Genomic DNA, 27,631 nt, shown 5'->3' with positions numbered 1-27,631 from the left:
TGAAATCTCTGAATATGTCTAAAACACAAACTGTGCTACCATTTATATCTTTATATTTAAAATGGCTGATGTGAGTAACTCAAACTATAAACATGCAGATTCACATAAAACTGAAGGAATACAGATGTGTAAAGTGTTTCTTTCTAAGAGTAATTAATTTTATGCATTTATTGAGTAGTTTCAGCTTAAACAGCTTTGTTTAAATTAATCTACAAAAGCCAGAATGTGTGCTTAGTTCAAGGAACAGGAACTATATCCACTCAAAGCTCTTTATTTTTTACTTTGTAATTAATCAAAGCATTCAAAACAATTTGTAGAGCATCAGAAACTTTAATATATGGCACCGTATTGATTACACAGTAAAAGTAGCTTATTCTTGCACAGTCTTTTCTCTTCATTAAAGTTTGATTTCATCACAATCACGGCTGATAATCTTGACATGTCATGTTACTTTGCATTTTCCTCACATCAAAACTGACCATTACGTACAAATACATTATTTACCAACAAAACACAAACTCCATTCAGGCACTAGTTCTCCATGTTATGGTAAATGGTGAATTTATTTTATAGGCCTTTGCTGAAACATCTATAATCAGCTCCTATAGAAAGTGAGAGAAGAGAAAGAAAGCATGAATTAATAATTCTGTAACTCTGACTTTATACAACATTTGTTCAACTTCAGAACTGTGAACAACATGTGAGTATAGATAATAAATAAACAAATGGATGGTTGGAACATGCTCCTTGTTTTACAAGTGTATCTCCACTGAGAAGTTAGTTATACGTGTAACATTGCTTTGCTCTTACTCTGATCTATTTGCCGCAGCTGATTAAATGGGCAGTTTTGTTCACTTAAAATAAACAGAATGCATTTTTGGCCAAGCGTAGCATGCCAACACTTTTACTGTATTGAGATATTGGTAATAATAATAATTAAAAGAAATAAAGAAAGACATTAAGAACAAGCCTCCATGCCTCCAGGTGAAAACATCTTGTTCTGGACGAGAAACAGCTTTGCTATCTCACTGTATTTAGATGACACAGCACCTGCTGCTTACTGATTCTTCCAAGTGTTTAAACTATCACACAATACTTACGGTGAGAAATAAATTGTCTCACACTGAAAAGCCGCTCATTACCATGTGCACACTGTGTCATCTTCATTCCACTTTTCTTGTTCCTGTGCCCTTTCTCCTTCCTTGCGTCTAAATTTAATTCATCCTGTTTTCCTCTTGCATCTCCCTTTTCTCTCTTCATCTTCCCATATGTGATGCATCCTCTCTCCTTCAACCAAAGTCCCTCACAATCCCTCTTACCCCTGAAAATTGATTGTATTTTTGTCTTTTTATTATTCTCAACTCATCTTTGCATCCCCAACACTCACAGAGTCTAAAAATTCCTCTTTCTCTCTGACTTTATCTGCAATTCTTGCCCCTTGTCTTGTTTCTCTCTGCCCATCCTCCCAAACATCAGTATAAATCTCCTGTTTTCTGACATGTGATTACTTATTGAGCTGGAGTAGCTATCATTTCCATGTTCCTGATAAGTGCACCGAGTACAGAATACGACCCTGACAGGGATATTTCATCAGATGCCAAATGAGGAGCAGGAACATATACTTTACTCTGTTCCCTTTCCTTTTTCTTTATCTTTCACCAATGCAAATCTTCCATTCTTAAGCTTTAAAGTACCTTTAGATGTGTTTGCGTGACCTAATCTCTTTAATCCAACCCCCCTTTGTCTGTTTGCCTTTTGGGAATTTCATTACAGTTGCATCTTTAAGTTCTAAGAGGCTATCCCTCAGCTGAAGTAATGTTTTGCTCATTAAAGGTCTCATACAAGCCATGACCATGACCCCTCAGCCTCACAGAGGACAGTGGGAAATTTGAAAAAAAAACAAAAAAAAACAAAAAAATAAATAAAAGTGATTAAAGAGTGATCAATGATGGATGGATGCATGGATGCATGGATGGATGAACTGATTTAAAATTGATTCAAAAGTGATTCAAACAAAGATACAAACAGTCACAGGATCAGATGTCTCCCCTAAACTGAATGCTGAGGTGGAGGCACATGATCTCAATAAATGATAATAACTGAAAACGTCTTCTGACCTGAGTGTCGACGTTGTGTTGTGGAGTCAGTGGCTGAGTATTTCCATCTGAGGCTGTTAAGGTCGCCTCTGTGATCTTGGCACTCCCTGCACCCCAGACCTTCACCACACCCAGAATGGGTAGGTCAACGGTCAGACTGTTTTGGACAATCTCACTGGACAACGTATTCTAGAAGAAATGATGTAAACAGATGAGAAAATTAGGAAGGTTAATGGAAACAAAAACATGATGTACTTAATCTTTATGTATACATGTAAAAATGTGATTTATGCTACTTATCCCTTCAGCTAACAGTTGTACTTGTGACTAGCAGGACATTGAGATGAGGCACGTTTCCCTTCCATCATACTTTATCATTCACTTTTATTCTCTTCACTGAGGTTTGACTTTTTTTTTTCTCTGTGTTCAAGTAATCAGATTTATAGCCATCATCTCAAATGTAATTCTACTCTTTGCTTTCAGTCTATAATATCCGGCAGAAAGAGATTTTTGTTGCTGGAACAACTTTATTTATGCATGTATCTTCCTGAACTTTAATAACAGACATGTTCTGACAAACACACTCACACACTGTATAGGTCCCTGAGTAACAATTAATAAATGTAATCAACTGGACACTCCCTTAAAAACCGTCAGTCATAGCAACACACAAACACTTATCTAAATACACACACTTATGCACACACAGACATCTCTATTCACATAGCCCTTCCAAAATGGCATACGATCTGCTAATCTGCCAGGCACTGGCCTCATTGCCCAACTTATCCTCATCTTCTCACATCTGCCTGTTCACACATACACCCACACACACTCTTCTTCTCTCTCCTTCTTCTTCTTTTGGCTGTCAGACTGCATCTGTTTTATCACTGTGTGAAATTGCTTTGGATTGCGCCTGATGGTAGACAGAGGACAGCCGCAGATGTCTGGCAGCAAGAACTCTTCGTGTTCACTGTATATGTCTACATGTATGTATTGTGTATGAGTGTAGGGCTGTGATTTAAAAGAAAGAAAAGAAATGGAGCTGTGTTAGTCCCATTAGTCTCAGTGATTAGGCAGTTTCTGACATGTCTGACTTGAACCGGGGCCTGGTAAACACTTGCTTCTTACGTAGGTTTAAGAGCTGCATTTCTTGTGTAAATGCAAAGTTTATTGTGGTCTCTCAATCTATATTTGCACAATTATTGGTGTTTTCATGGCTCAACATAAAAGCATATGTGTCACTTATGCCACCATAGGTGGCTACAGATGATGCTGTGCTGACCTGTTTGCTCAGTGCTGTCTGGTACCCATGTTGGCATTAGAGTGCCACCATAATCTCTGCTGTCCAGACCATCTCAGATGGAGCCACAGCACACACGGCTTTCAGTGTAAGGTTTGTATCCCTCCCCCCGCGCCCCATCTAGAATAACTGTTAGAATAATGCTTATGCTAGGTTGCCAACCATGAAGTAACTTCACTTTTTTTTTCCTTAAATTGTTCTATAATTGAAATGTGTCAATTGCAAGCGCATTGATTACTAAACATCATAGCTTCTTGTCTCTTCCACACCAACTGAGGGAAAAAAATGGAGAAGAAAAAGAGCAATGTGAAATTTAGATGGACTTTAACTTACTGTTTTTGCAGAGAAGGAGGCCAGGAAATACTGGTTTCTTAGCACTGTGTCTGAAAGTAGAAAACAAGAGTAAAGTTATATGGCTGAAAAAAGTTTAATGTGTCCTTTTTAATGGATGTCATAGTGAGACGGAGATTTCGGGTCAAAGACTAACCTAATACAGTATCCATCTGACTGAAGTGACAAATAAAGGATCACCTGATCGGGTATTGCAGCATGTATACAACATGACAAAGTATTGACTCAGTAATATGCCCATTTGCAAGTTGTCTTATGGCTGATTTAAGAAAGAAAATAGAAAAAATAGTGAAATAAAACAGGCTGACCACTTGAATGAGTAAACAAACAAGTGGTCAAATGATAGAGGGAATAAGTGAAAGAGTGAACAACACTCAAAACAGTGTAACTGACAGCAGACTTACTCGCTAAACCCTCTAAAACATGGAGAGAGAGAAAAAAAAAAACATAATACAAGTAAGCAGGTGCCAAACCTGGAAGCAAAGCAAAAAATAAATAAATAAAATAAAAATAATAAAATAAATAAAAATAAAAATGCACAGACTACAGGGTAGACATGGAAATGCAGAAGAGAGGAGCAAGGGACCAAATAAAACAGAAGTGATGGAGGTTCCAGGCAGACACAGGGAATTACTGTAATAGTTTCTGTCACTTCCTCCTCTCTGTGTTCCCTATTCGCTCTCTACCTCCCTCTCTCTGCTTTGTCCTAACACAAACATGCCTTTCACTGAGGAGTGCATCTTCTCACAGAAGCACTTTAGAGACTGAATCTGTTTGAGTGTGTGTGTGTGTGTGTGTGTGTGTGTGTGTGTGTGTGTGTGTGTGTGTGTGTGTGTGTGTGTGTGTCTAAGAATGAGTGAGAAAGTGGAGAAAGACTGTGCCAGAGTAGTCTACTGTATGCCTATCTGATGGAATTTAAATGTATATTTTTTTGAATCAGATTTACTACAAACAACATGGACTTTCTCTAATTGTTTAATGAGTTTAATACAATCTTTGGCAAAATATAAGTCTAAATACACAGGGACCAGCCTTTTATCCCAACATGTTATATGTTCTTATTTTATGATTTCTATAAATCATCAATGAAACATCTCTGTAAGTTCAGCTTGAGTTACTCTGGGCACTGTATAAACTGTATCACCTACCTAGAATAATCCAAATTGGTATGAATTGTATCTTGTTTGCACGCGGTAGCATTCTGTTGTAAAACGTGGCCTTAAAATAAAACTTTTTTTTTCTATTTACAGCCACTAATGTATCCCATTCTTCTTCAGCTACATATTATGGTAATATTTCCCGTTAATAATAGATGGTGAATGGACTGCACTTCAGTGTTTTTCACTACAAACCACTGATGTCATATTCATGGGCAAGAACCAAACCCACACATGATACAAATAGAGGACAATGAATAAATGTATCGATTGTATGGCAACCTATCATATGATAATTTGATTTTAACCATTTCAAAAACATACATATAAACTAAAAAATGGAAAAAAAAAAGGGAAAACCTTTCTTTGGGTGGATGGATGACTGCAGTAGCTAAGAGTGACCTATCACTCACCTATTTCTTCTCCGTCGTCCCAGAAGAATGATCCTTGAGCAGTTCCATCGTCATTAAGGGCAACAATCAATCCTAAAGGATTCTGTCGACTGAAACAGAAAGGACAGGGGGGGTTATAGAAGACTGCTAAGGGACCATGTCTATTTATACCAGTTCCTGAGAACAAATAAATTAAGATTCCTGCTGGTAGGATCCATCTGATCACACTGCTGCTGGAGCAGTCACTGTCTCTCTGTCTCATTCTCACTGCCACTTTCTTAAGAAAGACCAATAATTATGACATCCACTTTGTTGGTTGTAAACAGGAGCCTATCTCTTTGAATGTTTCCAATTATTTTTCTTTGAGAAGAAAGTGTCTTTAAAACATTTAAAGACAGCAAGAATAAGTGTACTTCATCCAAAATAGCAAAATTACATCACAGTTGATTTACACTCTTTTGTATACAGCTTTGATTAAGCTGAGGTAAAAAAAGTAGTTCTTTAGAAGGCATTCTGGCTTGTCAGAGAAATATATTTGGTAATAACTATATTACATGCAGTGATCCTACAGGTCTATAATTAAGTATAAAATCAAATAGCCTGGGCTTTAAGGGGTTGAACTTATGTAAAATGAATGGTACGGTCAATACAGTGCATTTAGCAGTTCCATCATTCTTACCTGTAAAATGTGTTATTCTCTGGTTTCTGCCAAGGTATGATATATCCTCCTCTGATATGAAGGTTAATATGGTCCAAGGGTGTTGGCATATTAAGCATTTGGCCACGCACTCCAATGTCCTTGGCCTAATGGGAAAAGAAATTTTCAACCACTGCTAAAGTACTAGAAACACCACAGGTAGTTTTTCAGTTTTGAATTTGTTCTGCTATTACAGCTAACTTTGATCTCGGTCAAAGTTACAAGAAGCAAGATGCCTCAACAACATAAACCCCCAATATGCCAAAGGAAAAAGTTCATAAAGATTTTCTTTATTTCTTTTTTTATTTTTTCCAGTTGTTTTAACTCTGGCCAAAATACTACGTCTCCTGCTGCAAAACACTTAACACAGTGTGCTGTCAAATGCTCACCTGAGAACATCAGTTAAAGTTTGGTGCAAAATGTTCTACAGCCACCAAACAATTTCATAATTCACCCAAAAGTGGCTCATGCTGCAGTAACAATGACAAATGTTGTCACCTTGCAAACTTCACTGAGAGGAGACACACTAAAAAACTCAAAACATTGCACATTTTATATATAAAGTTGTCTATATCTGGGATTTTGACACGTTTCATTCAAGTTGCATGAAGCAAAAGCAAAGGGCCACTACATGCCATATTAGTAAGAGGTCCCCATTGACATTTGCATGTTTGTGGTTTCTATTGTTGACCAAGGTTGTACTTAGGAATGTGGCACATCTTATTTCAATAAACAACAATAAATGAAAAGGAAAATATTTGTCTTTCAGATTATTTTTTGGCAGTTACTTACCGTGTGATAATCATACCAGCGAGCATTAGGAATATAGCCGAACACATCCCGAGCCCCCTGTCAGCCCACCCAGAGTACAGAAACAGAGACAGAAGAGTTAAATATCCATGCACGAGTCTGCTGATGAATTCCATGTGGATAAGACACATGTGTAAATGATGAAGAATAACAGGAAGAATGTATATATGAACATGCCTTATCCAGCGCAGGGCTGATGAGAAGGGCAGGTCCCCACAGGAATTGTCTGTGGATTTCCCATGTTGTTTTGTCATTCACAAACCTGTGACACACAAACACAGAGGCCATTAAACCCAGCTGTTACTAACGCTCACTCATGCGTCCTTCGTTCTGACAACTGTTCAAGCACTCATTCAGAATTCAGTAGTTTGAAGATGCAAGCCAAATAACCCTGCCAGACTCATCCTGGCAGCTCCTTACATACCATCTGGGACTTTATAAGAGTCTCTTAAAAAGAATAAATACACCTTTTTCATAAAATTTCACACATTCTCCACCAGGAGCTGCCAAGTGTAGTGGCAGACCTCTGTAAGATTGGCCTCTATACAGTCTCACTAGAAATGAAGTGCTTTGCTCAAGGGCTTTTAATGACAGACTTCATGGCAGGCAAGATATTTCTTATTTTTTTTACTAAAATCTCAAACTTGCTAACATGAACACACAGTAAGATAGATAAACTGAATTTGTATTTAATAGGTTTCCATTCCAGAGCTCAGGGAAAAAAAAAAGAACAAGTTTTCAATTAATTATCAAACCTGCAAACCAAGACGTCAGCACAGAAGATAAAATGTGTGTTGCGTTTTTGTTCTTACTCATGCAAAAGTGGTCTGATCACAGTGTTTCCTTTGACATGTGCCTCAAACATCAGTGTGTACAGGTAGGGCAGAAGTGTGTAGCGGATGTTCAAGACGTCACGCGATGCAGCGGCAAAGGTGGCATTCCAAGAAACTGGATCTTGTCTCTAAAACAAAAAGAAAAGAAAAATAATTTTCTTTTTATATATCCTTTAGTAACTAACTGTCCCTTTTAACCAATATGTGTTAAAAGAAGATCTTTGTCATTTTGGCCTTGTGAAACTAAAGATTTGTTGCCTGCTATTGATTTGTTCTGATAAATGATGCCCAAAGTATTTAGCCTTTCACTGTAATGACATTTGCCTAATTTTAATTGGCAACAAGCCTTAGCTCTGAGTTGGAGACAAGGACAGAAAAGGAGGACGTGATGTACTGTGATTTTTTTTTTTTTTTTTTGCAGATATGGGCCAGTCTAAAAGTGTTAGCTCACTTTCAGGGACTGCAAGGAGGACAAAAATCAATCTGGCTAAGTACAAAAAGACACAGGAACATAAAGATTCCCATCTCCCTATGAAGCTGCATGTACATGCTTTGTTGTGTCCCGCATATGCAAATGACTCTGTGTTCTGTAAGACAGTAAAAGTGTACGTCTGTATGTTGGGCTTGTATATAATATAATGTGATGCATTCAGAGAAATCGTCAAGGTGATAAAATGACATTTTCTTCCCAGCTACAGTTCAGCTGGCTTGTATTTGATCATGATTATTAATTGTAACACAGTGAGAACAGGCCTAACAGCACATGACTGAATACTGAACATTTCCATTATCTTATGACCTAAGGAGTTTACTAGATTATCATTTAATTTTCCAGGAAAATGTACAAGCTTGTAATTATCAGGAGACCCAGGAGATCCACCAGCCTCCATTTTCAGTAACCCTCTTTTACACCTTCATACTTTACAATCACATGCGATCACTAGAAAGTAATTATCATACTAAACTGTGTGCATGTGTGTGTGTTCTGTATTCTCAAACTCATTTCAATATGTCCATGTTTACAAGTGGGCTGTGCAGGCCCACTTGAGTTGTGCAGATAGCCATTGCTCTCCTGTTACCTTACAAGTAAAGAGTAGGATCAGCAATAGGCTATCATCAAAACCTGGATTCATATTTTTATACTTTCTGTCACACAAATCTATAACCTGACAGTTATGCCATTGTTGCTGGAGCCTAAAGGTTGTCCTATCATCTGTAGAAAACCAAAGGAGCGACTGATGAGGAGTCGGAAGCGGATAGAGAATTCAATGAATTTACCAAATTTCTGTCTGCATTTTTAGCAGCAAAGAACCTTGTGAGACACACTAGTTTTAGACAGATACATACATTCCTACAAGCTTCAAGAGAATATAAGGCAATGTTTCTTTTTTCGTCTCATTTTCTTGGCTCTTTTCATTTTTTTGGCCAGAATCTACTCCCTCACCCCAACTAATAAACCTTTGAGTTTCAGCTTTGCATTGCATAGCTCGCACCAGCAAAGGAAAAGATATTGGAATGAGCAATAATATGTCCCTTTGGGTGAATAACAATATACATGACTCCAATAAGACTGTGCTGCCGAAACAAGGCTTGGTGGAGAATATATCTTGTTTAATTAATTTTGCTCTGATATGACTGTGGACCCTGCAGTATATTGCTAGTGCACTGAAATTATCTGGAGGTCAACACTGAGAGTTGTCTGAGGGCAAAGAGACACCAGGCATGACGGACCACAGCAAATGACTCTGCAAAAACTCTCATCTCTCTTTTTCTCTTCACTGTCTCTGGCCTTGTGTAGCCTTCAGCCTAGTTTTGTCTTATCAATACTGTTCTGTCATATGTCTTGTTAAGCAAACTGGAGGTTACACTCTTTCCACGGCTAAAACATTGGGGACATTAACTTTCCTTTTTGCGCAATTGCAGGCTTGTTTATTTCCAATCCATTTGTCCCTTATATTTTTCATTTTTCTCTTGTTTCAGAGCCTCTAATTCCCAACTTAGATTGTCTGTATGTGCTAGTATTCTTCTCAGTTCTATAGTATTTGGCTTAAATGTGCACATTTCTGAAGTAATAAGTTTGGACAGAAGTTTTAAGGTCAGAAACTCATCAGTATCACTTCTATTTTCTCACTTTTTGTCTCCCTGGCTTTTTTGCTCAATCTGTAACCTTCTTTTTTGCACCAGCTTTACTTAGTGTGTCTTTTCTGTTTTTGTATTTATTTGCATTATTTCCCTCAGTTTTACCAAACTCTAGCCATCATCAAAGTCATCATCAAATAATCAGAATAAAATTATGTGTGTGTGCTTGTGTGTATATGTTGGAAGCTGAGATTTGGCCAGTGCTGCTCAGATCACCTTGAGAATTCAATTATAACCCCACGCCATGTCGTTAAAAAGCATGGGCACGCAGCTACCCATATATGCACACACACACACACACACACTCACACACACAAACACACACACACAAAACAGCGTCCTGTCTAGTGTTGCAGACTTGGGTGCAGAGATATTTCGCCTTGTGGGATCGATCTCCGGACGGGCGTTATTGGATTTCTCAGATGTGTTCCAACGCTCTTAAAGGTCACCACTTCAGTGAATGCCACCAACACTGCACCAACAAAACAGGTCTATCTTTTTGTGTGTTTGCTTGAATGTATATGTGAGTTAGACATGAATAAAGGAAGAGATGGAATTTAAAATGGACAGGGAAGGAGCTTGCATTTTTGCAAACAATAGGAGTTGGCACTTGTAATTGTTTGAACTATGCTTGTACAGTTTGACCCTGCATACTAAAACAGGGTTTTAAGACACAGTGAGTACCAGAGCTTGATGTTAGTGGAATCGGCTCTTATACACTCCATTTGCAGAGCTGTAGGCAAGATCTAAATGAACACAGTATTCTTACAGGTTTAACTTGTGTTTAAAGGTGCTCTTTTGTTATAAAACAAGAAATTTTTTTACCTATATACATCAACAGATTTTAGAAAAACCAATACCTTAAAAAAGCCTTTGTATTAAAGTGGCACCACTGATTTTCTCCATTTGCTGGTCCCCAAATGATGACTAATTCACAATCTGTCATGCATCCTCTCTCATCTCTGAGCTCTCTCTAGTCAGTGAAAGTCAGTCAGGTATTGCTTTGTCACTTTTATTCCTTTCCTATTTTTCTTTTTAATAATTTCTTCTTGGGTTTCTTTGCTGGATAAGTCATTGTGTGAGTCCAAAATGTCATGTGTTACACAGTCCCATAAAACAAAATGCAGCTGTGACACAACAGCCCGGGCTGGATGAAAAAAAAAAAAAAAAAGTTGTAAAGTGCAGTTTCTCAGCCCTGGGCACTCCAGGGCAATGACAAGTCAAGGAATATGTAAACTAGAGTTTTATGGTCAGAAACATATGTAGTATTGCTTTAATAAGCTCAGATACAAATCACAGATTTTTTGGGATTTGGACCACATTTTACTGTTATACCACCTCATACACTGAGATAGGACATGAGTTACCATAGACTCTAGTCTCCCCTAGAGCAAACATAAAAAGAAAAAGCAGACCCTGGCACAGGCAGTCACTTACAGGCAAAGGCTACAATGTTAAAAATTTTGATACTGTGTTTGTGTTGAAATCAGACCTAATTTTATAATGAATTTTGAAAACCCAAGCTACAAAAGCCACCTCCATCTACATGGGGGCCCAGATTTCCATTTTTTTAAAATGATCTCTTTCTGGGATTACAGTGTTTTTCTCTATTGTATCGACAATATAGCAAAACACTGAAACACTTTTTTTTTTTAAATTGCTGGAAGATGCATTAAAAAATTATATTAACCTCTTTGTCTCAGCTCACTCCTGACCTGGGTGTAGCTATATTAACTATGGATGTAGCATTTCTGCTAGCAAATCTGATAAACCTGCAGTAACAAATGTAAAGCTGAACTATGAAATGGATCTTTCATGTCAAAATGGGAAAGTGCTGCAGCTAAGAAGGCAGTGTTTGAAGACATGCTTTGGTGATAACAGCAGCTGAGTAAAATAGACAAGCATAAAAACAAACAAAAAACCCACATATATACTGTATGTCTAAAACTCCTGGATATGCATGTTTTTGAAGTCACTCACCGGGTTACCCTTGCCGTTGTGGTTGCGTGAGTAAGGATAGAAGGCGCCCAGCTGCATCCAGCGAAGGCACATCTCATACTCTGCTGGATTAAAGAACCCGCATATATCTGCCCCAGTCTGAAAGAGAGTGACAAAGAGTGTGGAGCGGCTATCAGGGAGCAGGTGTGACAACAAAGTGCAGCTTCAAGGGACTAAGGTCATAGCACTTCAGCAAGCATTATGTTTTTCAAATGTCCTTTTTTGTTATGTATCTGACCCTGTGGCTAGGTGGGGGCATGCAAATGATTTCTATATAAGGATCAATAAGGTGTCAGATTATAAATTTTGCTAGACACATGGAGAAGATGAGAAGGACATTATGTCAGGCAGAGGAAGAGACAGAAATAAGCACAAAGATAAAAGGGCAAACAAGTACAGGCAAAGAATGCAGGACAAGTATCTAAAAATATAAGTGAGATCTAAGAATACACAATTATTAACAAATTTTATAGGTCATGAAAGGCTGTTGCATTGCCTTTCAGTTGGGGTGGGGCCTGTAATGGCATGTTTCACATAGTTTTTCAAGATGTCCTTTGATTCCCCAAACTGCTGTAATCCATTTAGATAAGCCAAGGTCACATCAATAAGATTATGTTTTGTCAAAACCAAGATCAGATGTTGATACTTACGTAAGGAATGCCAAACAGACTGAACTCCATCATACCTGAAGAACAAAGGAAAGTACAACATTTTTTCCACTACAGACTCCAGGCTGCAATCAGCAAGTATGAAATATTAGCTGTATCCTTTTTGGTATGTATCTTCATATACCTATAATGGATTTGTACAGCTGGTCCCAGCTGGAAAAGTTGTCACCCAGCCAATGTCCAGCCCATTTTCCACTGGAGGGGTAAGTGGACCTGGTAACCACTATTCCTCTTTTACCTGTCACACTCAGCAGGGCACTGCACAGAGAAAAGAGACTCAGTGAATTGTCTTACTGTGTGCTTGAATTACCAAAATCTCTATGGGAGTCATTCAAAACCACAATGATATAAGTGAAAAATCCTGTTATTGTAACCAAGCTCAAGACCTGACCAGGCTTTGTCGTTCCTAACTCTGCAGTCTGGCTTTCCTGTAGTAAAAAGAAATTTTCCTACAGGGACCAGTGCACTTTCACATGGGCAATTATTATCATAAAGATTTGATGAGACCAGATTTCTGGCAGGAGGTTACCAGTTATCTGTCTCAAGAGGCTGGATTTTGCTTTAAATACTTCTGCAATTAGAGCTTTCTGTTCTCTTTTCAGATTAGGTGGGATTTATATTGTTGTGCTACTACTTCCAAGAATACATCCAGGTCTCACAGATGATGTGATCTATTTAATTTATCCTAAAAAATAAAAGAAGAAAAAAAGGATTCTCTACAACATTAAGTTTAAACTACAACAAATGCAAACAATACAGTTTCTAGTTGGTAAAAATAAATAAATAAATAAATAAATAAGTCAGTCAAGTATCACCCAAATATTTTAAGAATACATAACCACAAACACACACACACACACTCACACACATTTTAAATACATATTCACTCACTCATAAGTGGGTTTGGTGTGAGACCATCCATAGAGGTTGTGGACGTCGTAGTGCCTGACTTTCTTTCCATTGTTAAGTATCTGTTCACTGTTCATGCAGAGAGTCTTATGGTTTAAACCAAGATGTTTGGACTCCAGGGCTGCAGGCACAGACACACACACAAGCATGAATGCATGTACAAACGTAAAATAAAAAAAATAAAAAAAAACAACAACCCAGTCCTGAGGGACATGCTGCTTATCTTGTTGCTTTAGCTTAAAAACACAAGGGAAACAAATAGTTTGTGAGTTTCTTACGTGGCATATATGGAGGGTTCTCTAAAAGGGGATCACCGAGACAGTTTCCTCCAACTGTGCCGTGGACAAAACTTGCTGGTTCATTCATGTCCTTCAAATAAAGACAAAGTTAAGGTCATGAAACTAAAAAGATCAGGTAGAGTAAGTGGAGAATGCATAGGGCCATATCCGGTTGGATTTATTTCTTTTTTCTTTAGTAAACTCACAATCCAGATGCCATCAAACTTTGTTATGTTATGATAGAATTCGTTGATTTCTTGATGCCACCATGCTGCCGTTTGAGTGCGGAAGAAGTCTGGGAATGCAGTGTATGCCCTGTAGAGCTGGAAATGAGGCAGTCAATAGCAAAGGAAATGAAGACAACTGAAAGATCCCATGCACTGATTTATGTCTCTTAGTAGTTGTAATTATTATGCATATCTTCTGCTATGTTGCTGGCAAAGGCAGTGACAAGGTTGACATAATAATAATCTTTACTTTATTAATCCTATTTGGGAAATTAGTCTCTGCATTGTATCCATCTTTATATTTTGTTTACATCAGTGGGTTGCCATGTTTTGGCACCCAGGGGGCATTTGGGGGATTAAGGGCCTTGCTCAGGGTGGTTCACCTCTGTTGGGATACTGAGCTCTGTTGCTGAGGTTCACAAGATCCAAGCCCATCTCTATAACAACTAGGCTACTACTCCCCTCATTCAACCCACTGAAATGGAAAATAACATACCTCTACTTGGGTGTCCCAATCAAGAGACTCATCTACTATGACATCAGGAAAATCAGGCCAGACCTATAAATGAATGAATGAATTAATGAACTCAAAAATACTACAGTATAAACATGGTATTGTTGGACGTTTAGACTTTTAAGCATCCATTGTCCCTTACCTTTCCCCATACAATTCCATCACCGAGATGTTCAGGCCATTTGATGAAAACATCAGCTTCTTTCCCCCTTGTAAAAGCAGGATAAGGCTTTGTCTCATTGCCTGAAATGGCTGGATCCTGGATTTAAATGCACAGACAAATAATTACACTGTATGCACACAAGTGATTCTATCATCTAACATACAGGTATGTTCTTTAATGTTATTGTTGTAGGAGGCAAACATTAAAAATGGTAAGAAGATATTATAGCTGTTAAATAGCTAAACTACTTCATAAACAGGAAAAGCAAGATGGAATTATGACAATTATTATGACATGGATAGATATTGTAGTAATCCACACAATATAATATACAAAGTAAAAATATTAAAATCACAAAATATAGAGCTACAATGTTTCTGCAAGACAGCAGTGGGACATGCCTACTTACAGTACCACTCAAAGTTTGGACACATCTACATGTGTGAATGTGTGGATGTGTCCAGACGTTTAAGTGGCACTGTAAGTGGTATTGTAGATGTGAAACAGCCATATGACTCATATAACTAATTTGCAGTACAATGTCATTACCAGGATAAAGATGAACCTCATGCCTTCCCCTCTCATGCGGTCAACCAGGTCAGGCAGGCCTTTAAACTCTGGGTCCAGGACAAAGTCCAGCTGACGGTCCAAGTAGTCAATGTCTGCATACTGCACATCCTGCATCAGATGCCAGTTAAAGCTCAGATTAATTAATGCTACAGTTTCCTGACGAACAGTTTAAACAGTTTCAGCCCCAAAACATCTAAAAGGTATGATTTAAGTTTCTTTAAAGCAGGTACTTTGTGACTGAATGAAATAGTATTAACTTGGTAGTTAGTTAGTGGTGATATGTATTGGGTCTATAGGTAATACTTCTAAGTCCTTGACTCATTGTTCTTTCAGCACTTAACCTGCTTTGGTTACTTGAGAATGATGAAGATGGCCAGTCAGCAAAGCTACCTCATGTGCCATCTTGTTAAATAGCTGTATTTTCAGCTACCTTTCATCCCTGTTATCAATGCAAGGTTATTTTTAGCCCCTGTCAGTTTGGGCTTTGTGAATGACTCGCTGGGGATTTCTTGATTTTTAATGGAGTTTCTTTTCTGATTGATGTAAATGACGTGATTCTGGTTTAATTCTCAATAGATATGTTGTCTTGCTCAGATCTTATTGTCCTGTCATTTCAATATTCTTCTATTTTTTTCACAAACCTGCTTCTTAACACTGCTTGTCAAAGTTCATCTCACTTTGAAAGAGACATATTTGGTATAAATAGGCAAAGTGTAGAGACTGTGAGCCTACAATGAATTGGATTTCCAATGGAATTATAGGTCACATTTGATGAAGTTAAATTGGATGTATCCAAGCTAATCCACCAAGTCAATTTTGCTTTGTTCCAATAACTACTGACAAGGTCACATCATCACATCTAATTTATTTATACTGCACATTCAGTAATTATATTGTAGAACCTGGGTAAACAGTATGTTGGACTTTGTTCAGTCTATTCCACTGAGTGCATGTCTGTACTGTATAACCTACATTAGCTAAGAAGAAGCTTTCAGATTGGATTTGCCCGGACAAGGGCAATGAAATGATTCCCTTGTGCCATGGCACTGTCTGAATGAAACCTGTGTCTTGTCAAATACTGGGAAAAAATTGAATAGATGCTTGTGGAAACTATCAGTACTGTATCCTGTAAAATGTATGTGAATACTGTACATATAGAAAGCTTCATATCAAACATCTGAGACTGCATTCATCCATTCATATTGTAGATTTCAATATAATTCATTTGTGCATGAGGCATTTGTACACCAGATGACATTTAGGTGGTTTTGATCTGCTAATCAGATTAGGGAAGTTAATTAACTTGCAGGTGTTGGTCACCTGATATTATTATGACTAAAAATGTCCTTTTATTTAATGTTTCATTGTGCTTGCAAAAATTCTGACTTCAGTGGTTAAAATGTCAGAAATCTGAAGACTGTCATCCTAAGCAAAGATCAATACATCAAGATAGAAAAGGAACTTCTTCACAGATGCTAAATTTGCTAGATAAAATACACAGGATGCCAACTACCAAAAGTTCTGTCAAAAGAGGGTTAACTAGTTGTGATCTCAGAGGTTAAGCAACATGTATAAACTCCTCCTAAGTAGGAGAAATAAGGCCAAGCTCTTGAGGTGGGCTAAAGTATACCAATATCTCACATTGGATAAGAGTTATGAATCCACACTTGAGATGTTAACTGAGGGGCGGATGGAAATAACACAGGGATATGAACACCAGAAAGATTAGATTCTGCAGTGAATCAACCATAAAGTTGAAGAGGCTGTTGGTTATATTCAGGTCTGGGGGTGTTTTTGCCTAATCTGGAGTTGGCACTGAATCAGCTTCACCCTTCCCAAGGAGAAGCAGCACTCCAGTTATGAAAAGCATGCAACACCCTCTGGTTTGCATATTTATGCAGGAAGATTCAAACTGCTGCAGATAATGAGCCCAAACACACCTCAAAGGTTTGATAGAACCACATAAAGATCAAAAATGAGTGCTGACTGTCAAAGATTTTTCTCCAGTCAAGCTACCTCAATAATATTTATTTATTATTTAACATTTAGTATTTTTTCTATTAGTATTTCTTATTTTCTCTTGCTCGATGACAGTATACCACAAAATTGCAATAATTCTTCTGGTATGGTTCTGTTTTTACACATCTTGAAAACATCTTTGGAACTTACATAGGGTATACCAGCAGCCAGCATGTCTTTGTAAAGACTATCTATTTCTGCGTCATTGGCATAACCGTAGCGGCAGAGTTGGAATCCAAGGGACCAATAGGCAGGTAGAACAGGTCGTCCAATCAGCTATTCCAAAGAAAACAAAGAAGGAAGTCAATACAATTCATCAAGTTAAAAAATATATTTTGCAGAGAAAATGAGACAGTGTCCATAAATTATTTATTTTATTTATTTATTTATTTATTTTTTTGATTGTCTGTATGTGCATGTGTGTTTGGACTGGCTAAATGAGAGAGTGCAATGAAGCGCAGAACTCCCAGCTGCTGCAGTCCATCAACAGCAGCCCAGGGCCAGACACAAAACACACACACATACAGAAAGAACAAACCAGAAGTCCAGGAAGCCTTACTGCAGTGTATTCCTGCACAACCATCTCAGGAGTAGGACCCAGGACCATGTAGAAATCCAGGATTCCTCCAAGAGTTCGGTAGGTCAAAGCTGGAGTTGGCTGGAAAGTCACATCTGGACACAAGCATAAAAAACATGCATGCTGCTTAGAAATTAATACAAAGTCTAAGGTATTTTTGTTTCCTCCTGTTTTTCTTTTTGTGTGATCAAAAAGCTGAATCAACTTCTTAGTTGGTTGTTAGCACATAATTTGTAGCTCATCTCTTTGTGTATTAAAGTGAGAAATTGAATAAATTAGGCCTTTCTTATTATTGTTTCTGTTAGGGAGGAAATGCAGATGTACATATACAAAGGAGAGGAACAAGAAAAATGCCCTAATCATGCTATGTGTCGTTTTAACATAAGCATCCCGGTCAAAGCACAAGTACAAAAAACACTGATGACTTCACTCATTTAATCATAAATGCTCATTGAGTAAGTAATGTGTATTTGTTTGTACATATGCAAATGATTGCATTTGCATTTATTGTATGTTTGTTTACTAGCAATTGTGAGTATGTGCAAACAACCATGTTACTGTGTGCATGACTGTTTTCCTCACCCATGGCATTGCTGTTTAGCAGTAGCACACCATGAGCATCAGCAGTGGTCTCAAGGCCCATATAGAAGGGATGAACTCCGTAGCAATTCATCTTGTACTAAAGCAGAGAGAAACAGAGAGAGAGAGAGAGAGGGAGAAAGAGGTGGTGTAAAATTGTTAAAGTTTCTCAAACTGTCGGCCTCTGTGACCTGCACCGCTTTCTTTTCTCACAAGCACTTTTTACGCTGAATCTGGTATTACTTGTCTCTTTGTATTTAGACAATAAATACAATGAGATACAATTTATGAGTCTGGCAACACATCTGCTACAGTAAGTTTGTTCCCAGTAAAAAGTTTAGAATACAAAGAAACACACAGTAGTCTTTATTCTATAAAAAAAATCAATGTGCAAAATCAGTTTTTTTTTAAAACTCTTCTTGTGTTAGTTGTTAAACTTCATTGTGCTCCAAAATTTCCTGCAGATCAGTGTTGAGATTGTTATGCACTGATCAAACACAATGTTAAAACTCCTGACAGGTAAAGTGAGAAACACTGCTCATTAATTACAATCCAATGGTCTGCAGCTGTAGTGGGATAAACAGAGAGTGACAAAGATGGAGGTGTTCATCTGACGTTCAAGCTCCCCCGATACCAATCTCATGTGATCTGATTGTATCTGTGGGAAGAAAGACACTACCCTACAATTTATAGTGTCATAGGATCTAGTGGGAACTCCCTGATACCACACAGTCCAGGACACAGTCAGTAGTTTTTCCTTCATACCCTGACTGGTTAAAGCTCTTTTGGTGGCATGAGGAGGACCTTCTTAATTTTAGACAGGTGGCCATATTGGTAAGGGTGCTTTTATAATCCTGCATATGAAAAAATATGTTGTTCTGACATGGACTGCATGATGTTGGGTTATCCTGATGTAAAAACTGAAAAGCCACAGATAATCTGCTTTTACGATGAGAATGAAAGAAGACAGTGGGTGAAGCAGAGCAGATAAAAGGGTGACAGAGGAGAAAACATCTGTCATATTCAGATGTCACCATCCTGTGACAATAACTTGTTGGCATGTCACACTCTATCAGCCATTTGCACTTGTGGTATATAAAAAAAAAAAACTTAAACTGTAATTCTGTGGCTTTGGGACATTTTTTTTTTTTTTTTGTCTTTTGTCTTTTTTCAGATTTCTTTCTTCCTTGCTTAAGAAGGAAAATTGTCATTAGCTTATCCCCAAACAACAAGTGGCAGCATGTGTCAGTGTTATCACCTTTATTTTCTGTGTAAATAACTGGAGAGGCCCTCACCACAATCAATAGCAAAGTCTTAGTTTTTATAAAGTACTCAATACCAGGCGTGTTTTTAACAGTCATTCATCTGGTTGGAGTATATAAAACATGTTAAACTATATCAGAGACTCCAAATACAGAAGTTATGCCTTCTTTGCCCATTTTCTTCCTTTTACTTTATCAAGTCTTTAATGTTTTAGCTTTTTCCTTCCATAACTTTGTTTTCTTTCGTCTCAAAGGGGATCTATAATATTTGTATGAACCCCGTGGAGCTGTCTTGACAGCTAAACAATTACGCTTGATAATGCTGATGCAGGTGGAAACCTCATAATGTCTAGCCTTGACACTGTTAGGAAAAACATGATGACACTGTGCAACTGTGGCTCATATCAACAGAACCACATCAAAGTGACACAAGTTAGAGAAAGACAACTGCGCGTAGTGTTCAGGAAGGTTGTTTACAAGTCACCTTTGCTGTCTTTACAGGATGTGATGGCAAAGACTTTGATGTATTAATACATATGCCATAGCATGCAAAAAATTTGTTGAGATGAAACTTGCAAACACAGTTAAACAGAGGGGTTTGGTTTGGAGTGTACTTTACTTTATTGCCCCTTCAAACAATCTTTGAAGTGGATTATATATACATATACATATATATATATATATATATATATATATATATATATATATATATATATATATATATATATATATATGCATTTGCCAGTTGTGATGTGGTTTAGATGGTGATACTTACACCAGGAGGCTGGTCCTTGGTGAACATACCCCAGGTATGATAGTTGAGGTCATGTTTATAGGTGGGATGCTCTGTTTCTCCAAAGCCATACACAAATTCAGATGAGAGACGAGTTGACACCTGGATGAACATGTCTGAGAAGGTAAAACCTGGCACAGCGGAGTCCCAGCTGAGAAAAGTCACAAAGGTGTGAAAGAGGGTGGTGGAATGAATCTTTGTTTTAAGCACTTAGCCAAAATACATGTTATATAAAATAAGCATATTGGGCCACAGGAAATGAAGGCAATATATATGCTTCAATAATCATGCAAATATTCCTCCATCATTTGCAATGGAAATACTCACATCTTTGTTCCTGTGCTTTTCCTGATGACCTGGATGCCAAATGGATTTTGGCTAACAGAGACTTTGTAAAGTCTCCTGTTCTCATTAGTCTCAGGAGTTGTAGGAACTGACAGTGGAACTGGTACTTCATAGCGATCACTGGTGGGATCCCAGATCTGGACATGGAGGGATTGTTAGTGTATGAGCATATGTGTGGGGCGGGCATTCAGGACAGTTTTTTTTTTTTTTTTTTAGAAAGACAAACAGAACATGCATGCAAGTGAAACTCAGACAAGATCCACTTGAACAAATGCAAAAATTGCAGACATACACATACCTTAAATTGGAGCATATCACTTGTATGATAGCGGATTTCAACACGGAGATTGTCAATGTCTCGTGACTGTGGACGTCCACTACTTCTATATTTCTTGTTTCGAGTGATATCAACTGTGATGCCTGAATCAGTTTCTTTGACAGATGATAGTGCATAACCGTAATCTTTTGGATAGTAGCACCACGGTACACCTTCAAGGTTACTTGGCTGAAAGAAAAGAAAAAGGAAAAAAGATGGATATTGATAGTGCATGGACTTTTGTATATTTCTATGTAAACACCATTGATAAGTTGTTCCCCACCTCCCAGATGCAGCCCCTGGCCTTGCATTTGGCTTCATCTGAATTTTCCTCTGGATGGCAGTTAAAACGCTGGTATTCTTCCGTATCCAGATCCCACTGCACGACATAGGTCTCCCCAAGGTTTAAGGAGAGGCCATGCAGGAACAGCACCTGTGCACAGGACAAAGTTTAAGGGATGTTTCCCAAGCACTGCTGTGATCATTAGCACAAGGAGGCCAATCTGAAAACTTCCTTCAAGTAACTATCTCCACATGTTCAGTAAGTAGGCAGAGACATGCCTACTCAAGCCTGACTGTGGACTTGACATGTTCTGTCAATAAATAGGCAGCTGTTAATCTCCCATGTGAGTCATTCTGAGCCCCTTCACTCAGTCACCATCTGATGTATCCTCTGCTGGTGTGTAGACTTATGTGATCTGCCAGTTTTCAGTGAATCCTTTCATTTTAAAATTATGCTTCACTGATTCTGTTATGTTAAAGTGCACAAGACGTTATATTTAGGAAGAAGAGAAGGGTAAAGCGATGGAGTAAAGAGGCAGGCATGTGCAGGTGGTAAACAAAGAAACTAAAGATGGGGGAGCAAAGTAAAAAAAAGCAAGAAGGAACAAAAGGTGGAGTAGCGTATGCTTGTCTCAAAGATTAAGCCAGGCAAGTCTAGGTACACACGGCCGGTACAGTGAAACTGCGAATGGCTCATTAAATCAGTTATGGTGACTGTGAGTCACTTCATCCATTTTAAAAAAATATAGGGAGCAAGGTTAGAAAGTAAGCAGGGGATACTTAAATGGCAATCCAAAAAGACTAAAAACACACAGGCTGCGAATGTGGCTCAAATATTGTAGATTACGCTACTGTTTGAGTCCATATGTATCTAATGACTCTTGGCAGCTGTGAGCAATATTCAAGGCCCAGACTGGCCATACAAAGACTGATGGTCATGACAAGCCACAGTTTAAGTTTAACAGCACATTTACCCTTCACCCCCAGGAAAAGATTACCACAGAGAGTCATTTGATAAACGTACGCTTGTGTGAGTGACCAGAGACCTTGAGGATCTATACAAGTGCATCTGTGGCCACATACACATGAACATGTGTGAACACGCATGAATACACAAAACAAATCTCTACAGCAGTACTTCACTGGGCCTCTTGACACTTTATAGACTTTTGACGTTTGCACATAACCACGAGTGCTCACTGTAAAATCACTGCTCTTACTCGTTCTTGTTTAACCTTTTCTTTTTTGCTTTACCACACACCCGCACTCAACTTGACACATAGCTTTTATGGTCCCACCTAATGTAAATCGTTATCATTTTTTACACTTAGAGGATAACCTTGAAATGCACAGCTATGGTTTAATTCCAGTTCTTATTGAAACAAATGACAGAAGTCTGGTTGCTGTAGAATTCCTCCAGCATGCATCTCTCCTGCTAGAGTACAGCAGGGATTTTAGTTGTTTGGTGTCCAATATTAAGTTTATTTATTTTTTGAGCCATCAGTATATCATACAGACAACAGACAATGTGATGCCTCATACAAATGTTATAAGGTTGGAATTGCACACTTGTTAGGAAACAGTTGTTTATTTATGCATTAAGCAGACACCGATTCAACATAGAACATTAGCATTTATTCTGAGTCATATCCCTGGATGAATAATGAATGTAAACCTGGTCTCCATCGACCCCCGGGGAAAATACCACAGTCCCCGAGCTGCCAAACATTTGGCCGCATTTGCTTGCTAGTTGTTAACTTTGCATGCTCTTTGCGGTGCTGATGAGTATGCAATGGGTTTATCAGAGCGTTTCCATAGGAAGGAAAAAAAAAACAAAGAAAGACTTCTGCTGTACTAAGAAAAAAAGAATTGATATATGCTAATGCTTTTTTAGTTTGCCAGGGACCAAGCACAACAACATCAATCTCAGGTAAGCACAATAATTAAATATAAAAAAACCCAAATAATCCATATAACAAGGATTGGAGAAAGAAAAGTTAATGATACTTTTAGTCTTTTAAATCTAAGGGGAGAAGCAGGAAGAAGTGATAATTTCCTGTGCTTTCTTTACATGCAAAAACCTCATATATTGTGGTGATTTCTTATTGGATGTGAGGAATATGAATAGGACATGAAGAAATTAATGGTTGCATTTCTTTATGTTGGATTTAAAAATGTCTTCTTACCTCTTTAGCTCCATCATGGAATACGTTGGTGTTTGGCAATACAGTGGTAGAGTCTGGGTGATTTCCAGTGGTAGTTTTAGTCACAGAGACGGACTTGGGAGGATGAGGCACTCCAAGGACAGTAATATTCTCAAACGCAAGGTTGTTTGGGTCACTATAGCCAGCATGGGTCACCTGCATCGTCAGTACTCCCTATAAGGCAGAGGACACACAAACACATTCTTCATTTTGTGGCATTTAAGACAATTTAAGTTAGCAAACTTATTTCTACTTAATGTCCATTCTGACATTAAAAATGTCTTTTTTTAATGTTTCTTGCTAATTTGAAGAAATTATAATAATTAATTAATCTACACCTTCAACCATCAAACAGTTGTTACAATAGATTTTCTATCTGTAACCCCCCCACTGAGTAATCCAACATGGAGAATATCCGCCGCATACATTAAACATGCAAACTGATCTTCACTTCAGTGTGAAGCAGGAACACCGAGTACTTGATCTGACAAATCTAAAGCAGTACACTATGGATCAATTAAGCTTGGTGATCTGGACTGGGAAAGGCAAACGCCCCAAGTGGTTTTTAACTTTGAACTTGATCTCAGATCAGACGGAATTTATGGGCTCTATTTGAAGGGATGGTGTAGATACCTGTGAGGGAAACTTACATAGGTAGCAGAGAACTTGTAGTGGATGTAATTGCCATTTTTAACCGTCTCTGTGAAAAGATAGAAGAAAGAAATGGCAAAAATGTTAATGTTTGCCATTTGTGGTTAAGTCACACAGCAGGATGACTGATCTACATCAGCTGACTGACAGTGTTTAAACGTTTTATTGGCATCTGAAATTGTCCCTGCTCAAATATACTACTTAAAAAAAAAATAAAGAAAAAAAATAAAGAAAAAATAAAGAAAGAAAGCACTTAAACAACAAATCTTAGAACTTGACGAATAAAAATTTCCAGATGAAAATCTTTATTCATTACATAATGAAATTAGTTGAGAAAAAGAAAAACAAAAGAATGATCAATGGAAATCAAAATTATTAACCCACGGATGCCCGGATTCTGAAATGTGTACTCAAAATAAAGTGGAAAGATCAGATCACAGGCCCAATCAGGGGATCAGGGGAAATTCCTCAACACAATTCATAAAGAGCTTCAGTAGTGTGTGTGGCATCCACGTGCCTGTATACACTCCCTACAACATCTGGACAATGGGTCTGAGGATCTTATCCCAGTACGTAATGGCAGTCAGGGTACCTCTGGCTAGCACATGGGGGTTTGTGCAGCCCGCCAAGGATATACTTCCCACACCATCACTAACCCACTACCAAACCGGTCATAGTGGAGGATACTGCAGACAGTAGAACTTTCTCCATGGCGTCTCCAGACTCTCTCACATTTGTCACATGTGCTCAGTGTGCACCTGCTCTCATCCATGAAGAGCACAGAGTGCCAATGGCCAATCTGCCAATCCTGGAGTTCTCAGTCTCAGTCGAGCTGCACAGTATTGAGCTGTGAGCACACTTCTTTTTTTTTTCTTTTTTTTTTTTTTTTTTCAACTTGTCCTGTCCAGCATCATAGCAAGCAAAATGATAATCTGGTTGCTGTATCGTGCTGAACAAATTTGCTCGGCCAAGGGGAGGCCTATGGGTAGGGCTCCTCTTAATAATCCGATTCATTTATTTATTTATTTACTTTGAATCATGGAATCTATGTAATCTTGCTGGACCTGACCGGAGGGGACAGAAAAAGATGGAAAATAGCAAAAAGAGCAAAAGGGAAAGAAGAAAGGAGACAAAAAGATCACAGACAGAAGGAAACGACCCTTCAATCCACACCATCACCAGACAACAAACTGTTACACCTGGACATGAACATACCAGAAAATTTCCTACAACTTTTACAAAAGCAGAAACACACACACAGAAAAAACAGGGCTGAGAGTCATTAAGAGTTTTTAAATAATAACCAAATCAAAAAGACATAACAGCGACCAGATACTAAAAAAAAAAAAAAAAATAATAATTATCGCTTAGTATAAAAACCCACTAGACAACTCAGTGACTGTGTCAGCATGCAGAGCATGAGAAACAAGGAGTGATCAGTGATGAAGAGTGGTGAGTGAGATCATGCAAATGCGACCACGCCTCCACGGAGGCCAGAGGCAGACCAGGGCCTGGGCCGGGCCCTCAGCAGCAGACCCGGAGCACCAACCCAAGCCACCCCACCACAAAGACGACTCCAGCCCCACCCGAAGGGCGGCAGAGGAGAGCCCCAGCAAGAGCCCCCCACAGTTCCGGGCACAGGCCCCAGTGGGCCAAGATCAGCAGCCGCCGGCTCTGCCAGGGACCCGCCACCCAGGGCAGCCCAATCGAAGGGCCCAGGGCCCCAGGAGCCCAGAGGCAGCCGCCCCACCCCCCAAAGGCAGAGGGCCCGCAACATGCGTGCAGTGAGCACACTTGTGACTTTTAGGCCCTAATACCACCCTCATGGAGTCTGTTCCTGACAGTTTGAGCAAAAACGGCCCCCTCTACATCTCCTGGTATTCTGGTACTCCTGGTACCTCCTCCATGCTTTCAACACTGTGCTGAGAGAAAAATCAAACCTTCTTGTCAGAACGGGAATCTTGGAAAAGCTGCACTACCTGAGCAACTTTTGGGGGATGCAGACACTGCCTCATGTTACCTCTAGTGGGGAGGGCACTAGCTAAATTCAAACCTGGCCAAATATCCAAAGGGAAATGGTCTTTGGCCACCACCTGCAGGACCATTCCTTTAAAGGGGTTGTCTTGCTGATTATCTCTCATTCCACCTGTTGTCTGTTCCATTTGTACAACAGCAGGTGAAATTGATTCATAATCAATGTTACTTCCTACACTGGTATCCCAGAAGTATGACTGGCTTTGAATTACATGGTAATGATTATGTGTCCCCTTATTTTTTGAGCAGTGCAGACAAGTGCTTCCATGAAATGATCATTGAATCAGTGTCAGTTACAGTATTGCCTTACGTAAAAACACATTTGAGCAACATGAGAAAAAGCTGCAATACCTCGTGAATCTCCATCATCCCAGAAGAGCTCTCCAGCTGCCTGGTTGTTGTCATCGAGAGCAACAATCAAACCCATGGGGTTACGCCGACTACAGAAGAGCAGATAAACTTATAGAAAAGTTGCAGCACAACAGGGACATGTAATTACACACTTGATATACATGTGCAATCAAATGCTATATACTAGATTTGTGATTCCATACTTGTTAATGTGTCTGTGAATATGTAGTGTACCTGTATGTAGTGGTGACCTCAGGTCTCTGTGTGGGGAGGACTGCTCCACCTCTGATATGTAAGCCAAGCTTGTCACCTGGTAGATACATATCAACATGCTTCCTGCGGTCTGCTATCCGTTCCATCTGTTTGGTTGGACAATAAAATACATTCAGTCACCGAAAACAAGACAAGGGAAGGCAATCTATGTGATGCCCCTCAAGGTGAGGAGAGTAATCTTAACTTTGTACAAGTCAGAGCTGGAAAATACAGGCTTTAGGCTTGTATGACAGTGTAGCCTCTTCATCACATTCACTTCTCCGGACGTGCCTTTAATACCTACCTGTGTTTGCCCTTGGCATGAATAAATCTGGATCTTTGTGGTTCTGCAGACCAGGTGTTTCCAGAACTGCTTTACTTTGCAGTACACAGAGTACTCTACCAACAGCTGTTAATGATGGCTTTTAGCCTCAATTTTGTCTTTTTTTTCATTTTTGCTAACTCCACACTGGATATTTTACGAATACTTACAGAAACCTTAACCTGTGAAATATGCCCAGAGTTCATTTGAGTTTATTGAATTTATCCTCATTCGATTACATTTTTTTCAATTAGCACATCCTATTTTTTTTTTTTCAAATATCAGTTTTCATTAGCATACAAATCAGCCAGTAAGCAGATGCATCTTTTTTCATATCAGCAGCTGGTAATCACAGTTTCTTCTGACAACATACGGTGGCATTTATATGAAAAAATTAAATATTTTCCACCATATTTTCGTTTCCTTTTTTCTATTTTTCTTGGTTAGTTTTGTTTTCTTGTGTCCTTTATTCTACCCGTGGCATAAGGCAAAAGGAAAGCTTACATTTGTAGCCAGGCTGAATAAATTAATGGGAATTG

The 27,631-nt window shown here is 38.6% G+C and overlaps 1 protein-coding gene across 1 annotated transcript in view; it reads right to left on the bottom strand.

Moving 5' to 3' along the window:
- Positions 1-264: 264 nt before the first annotated feature.
- si (sucrase-isomaltase (alpha-glucosidase)) overlaps positions 265-27,631 on the bottom strand; it is a 57,575-nt gene continuing 30,208 nt past the window's right edge. The window contains exons 20-47 of the mRNA XM_041994486.1: positions 26,753-26,877; positions 26,519-26,607; positions 24,133-24,182; positions 23,465-23,656; positions 21,280-21,429; positions 20,979-21,185; positions 20,663-20,817; positions 20,318-20,486; positions 18,284-18,380; positions 17,684-17,796; positions 17,275-17,400; positions 15,085-15,213; positions 14,515-14,631; positions 14,355-14,417; positions 13,838-13,954; positions 13,632-13,722; positions 13,336-13,474; positions 12,569-12,702; positions 12,427-12,461; positions 11,759-11,875; positions 7,619-7,767; positions 6,984-7,068; positions 6,789-6,845; positions 5,979-6,103; positions 5,321-5,409; positions 3,733-3,782; positions 2,118-2,285; positions 265-602 (exon numbers count right to left, since the gene is read on the bottom strand). Of these exons, the coding sequence (XP_041850420.1) occupies positions 525-602; positions 2,118-2,285; positions 3,733-3,782; positions 5,321-5,409; positions 5,979-6,103; positions 6,789-6,845; positions 6,984-7,068; positions 7,619-7,767; positions 11,759-11,875; positions 12,427-12,461; positions 12,569-12,702; positions 13,336-13,474; positions 13,632-13,722; positions 13,838-13,954; positions 14,355-14,417; positions 14,515-14,631; positions 15,085-15,213; positions 17,275-17,400; positions 17,684-17,796; positions 18,284-18,380; positions 20,318-20,486; positions 20,663-20,817; positions 20,979-21,185; positions 21,280-21,429; positions 23,465-23,656; positions 24,133-24,182; positions 26,519-26,607; positions 26,753-26,877 (3,216 nt within the window). The 3' untranslated portion in view covers positions 265-524. The remainder of the gene's footprint in view (positions 603-2,117; positions 2,286-3,732; positions 3,783-5,320; positions 5,410-5,978; positions 6,104-6,788; positions 6,846-6,983; positions 7,069-7,618; positions 7,768-11,758; positions 11,876-12,426; positions 12,462-12,568; positions 12,703-13,335; positions 13,475-13,631; positions 13,723-13,837; positions 13,955-14,354; positions 14,418-14,514; positions 14,632-15,084; positions 15,214-17,274; positions 17,401-17,683; positions 17,797-18,283; positions 18,381-20,317; positions 20,487-20,662; positions 20,818-20,978; positions 21,186-21,279; positions 21,430-23,464; positions 23,657-24,132; positions 24,183-26,518; positions 26,608-26,752; positions 26,878-27,631) is intronic.

Source organism: Melanotaenia boesemani, chromosome 9, assembly GCF_017639745.1.
Source record: "Melanotaenia boesemani isolate fMelBoe1 chromosome 9, fMelBoe1.pri, whole genome shotgun sequence".
In the NCBI taxonomy this organism is placed as follows: Eukaryota; Metazoa; Chordata; class Actinopteri; order Atheriniformes; family Melanotaeniidae; genus Melanotaenia; species Melanotaenia boesemani.
Note: the sequence above shows the minus strand (reverse complement) of the source record. Positions and strands in the feature narration are given on the sequence as shown.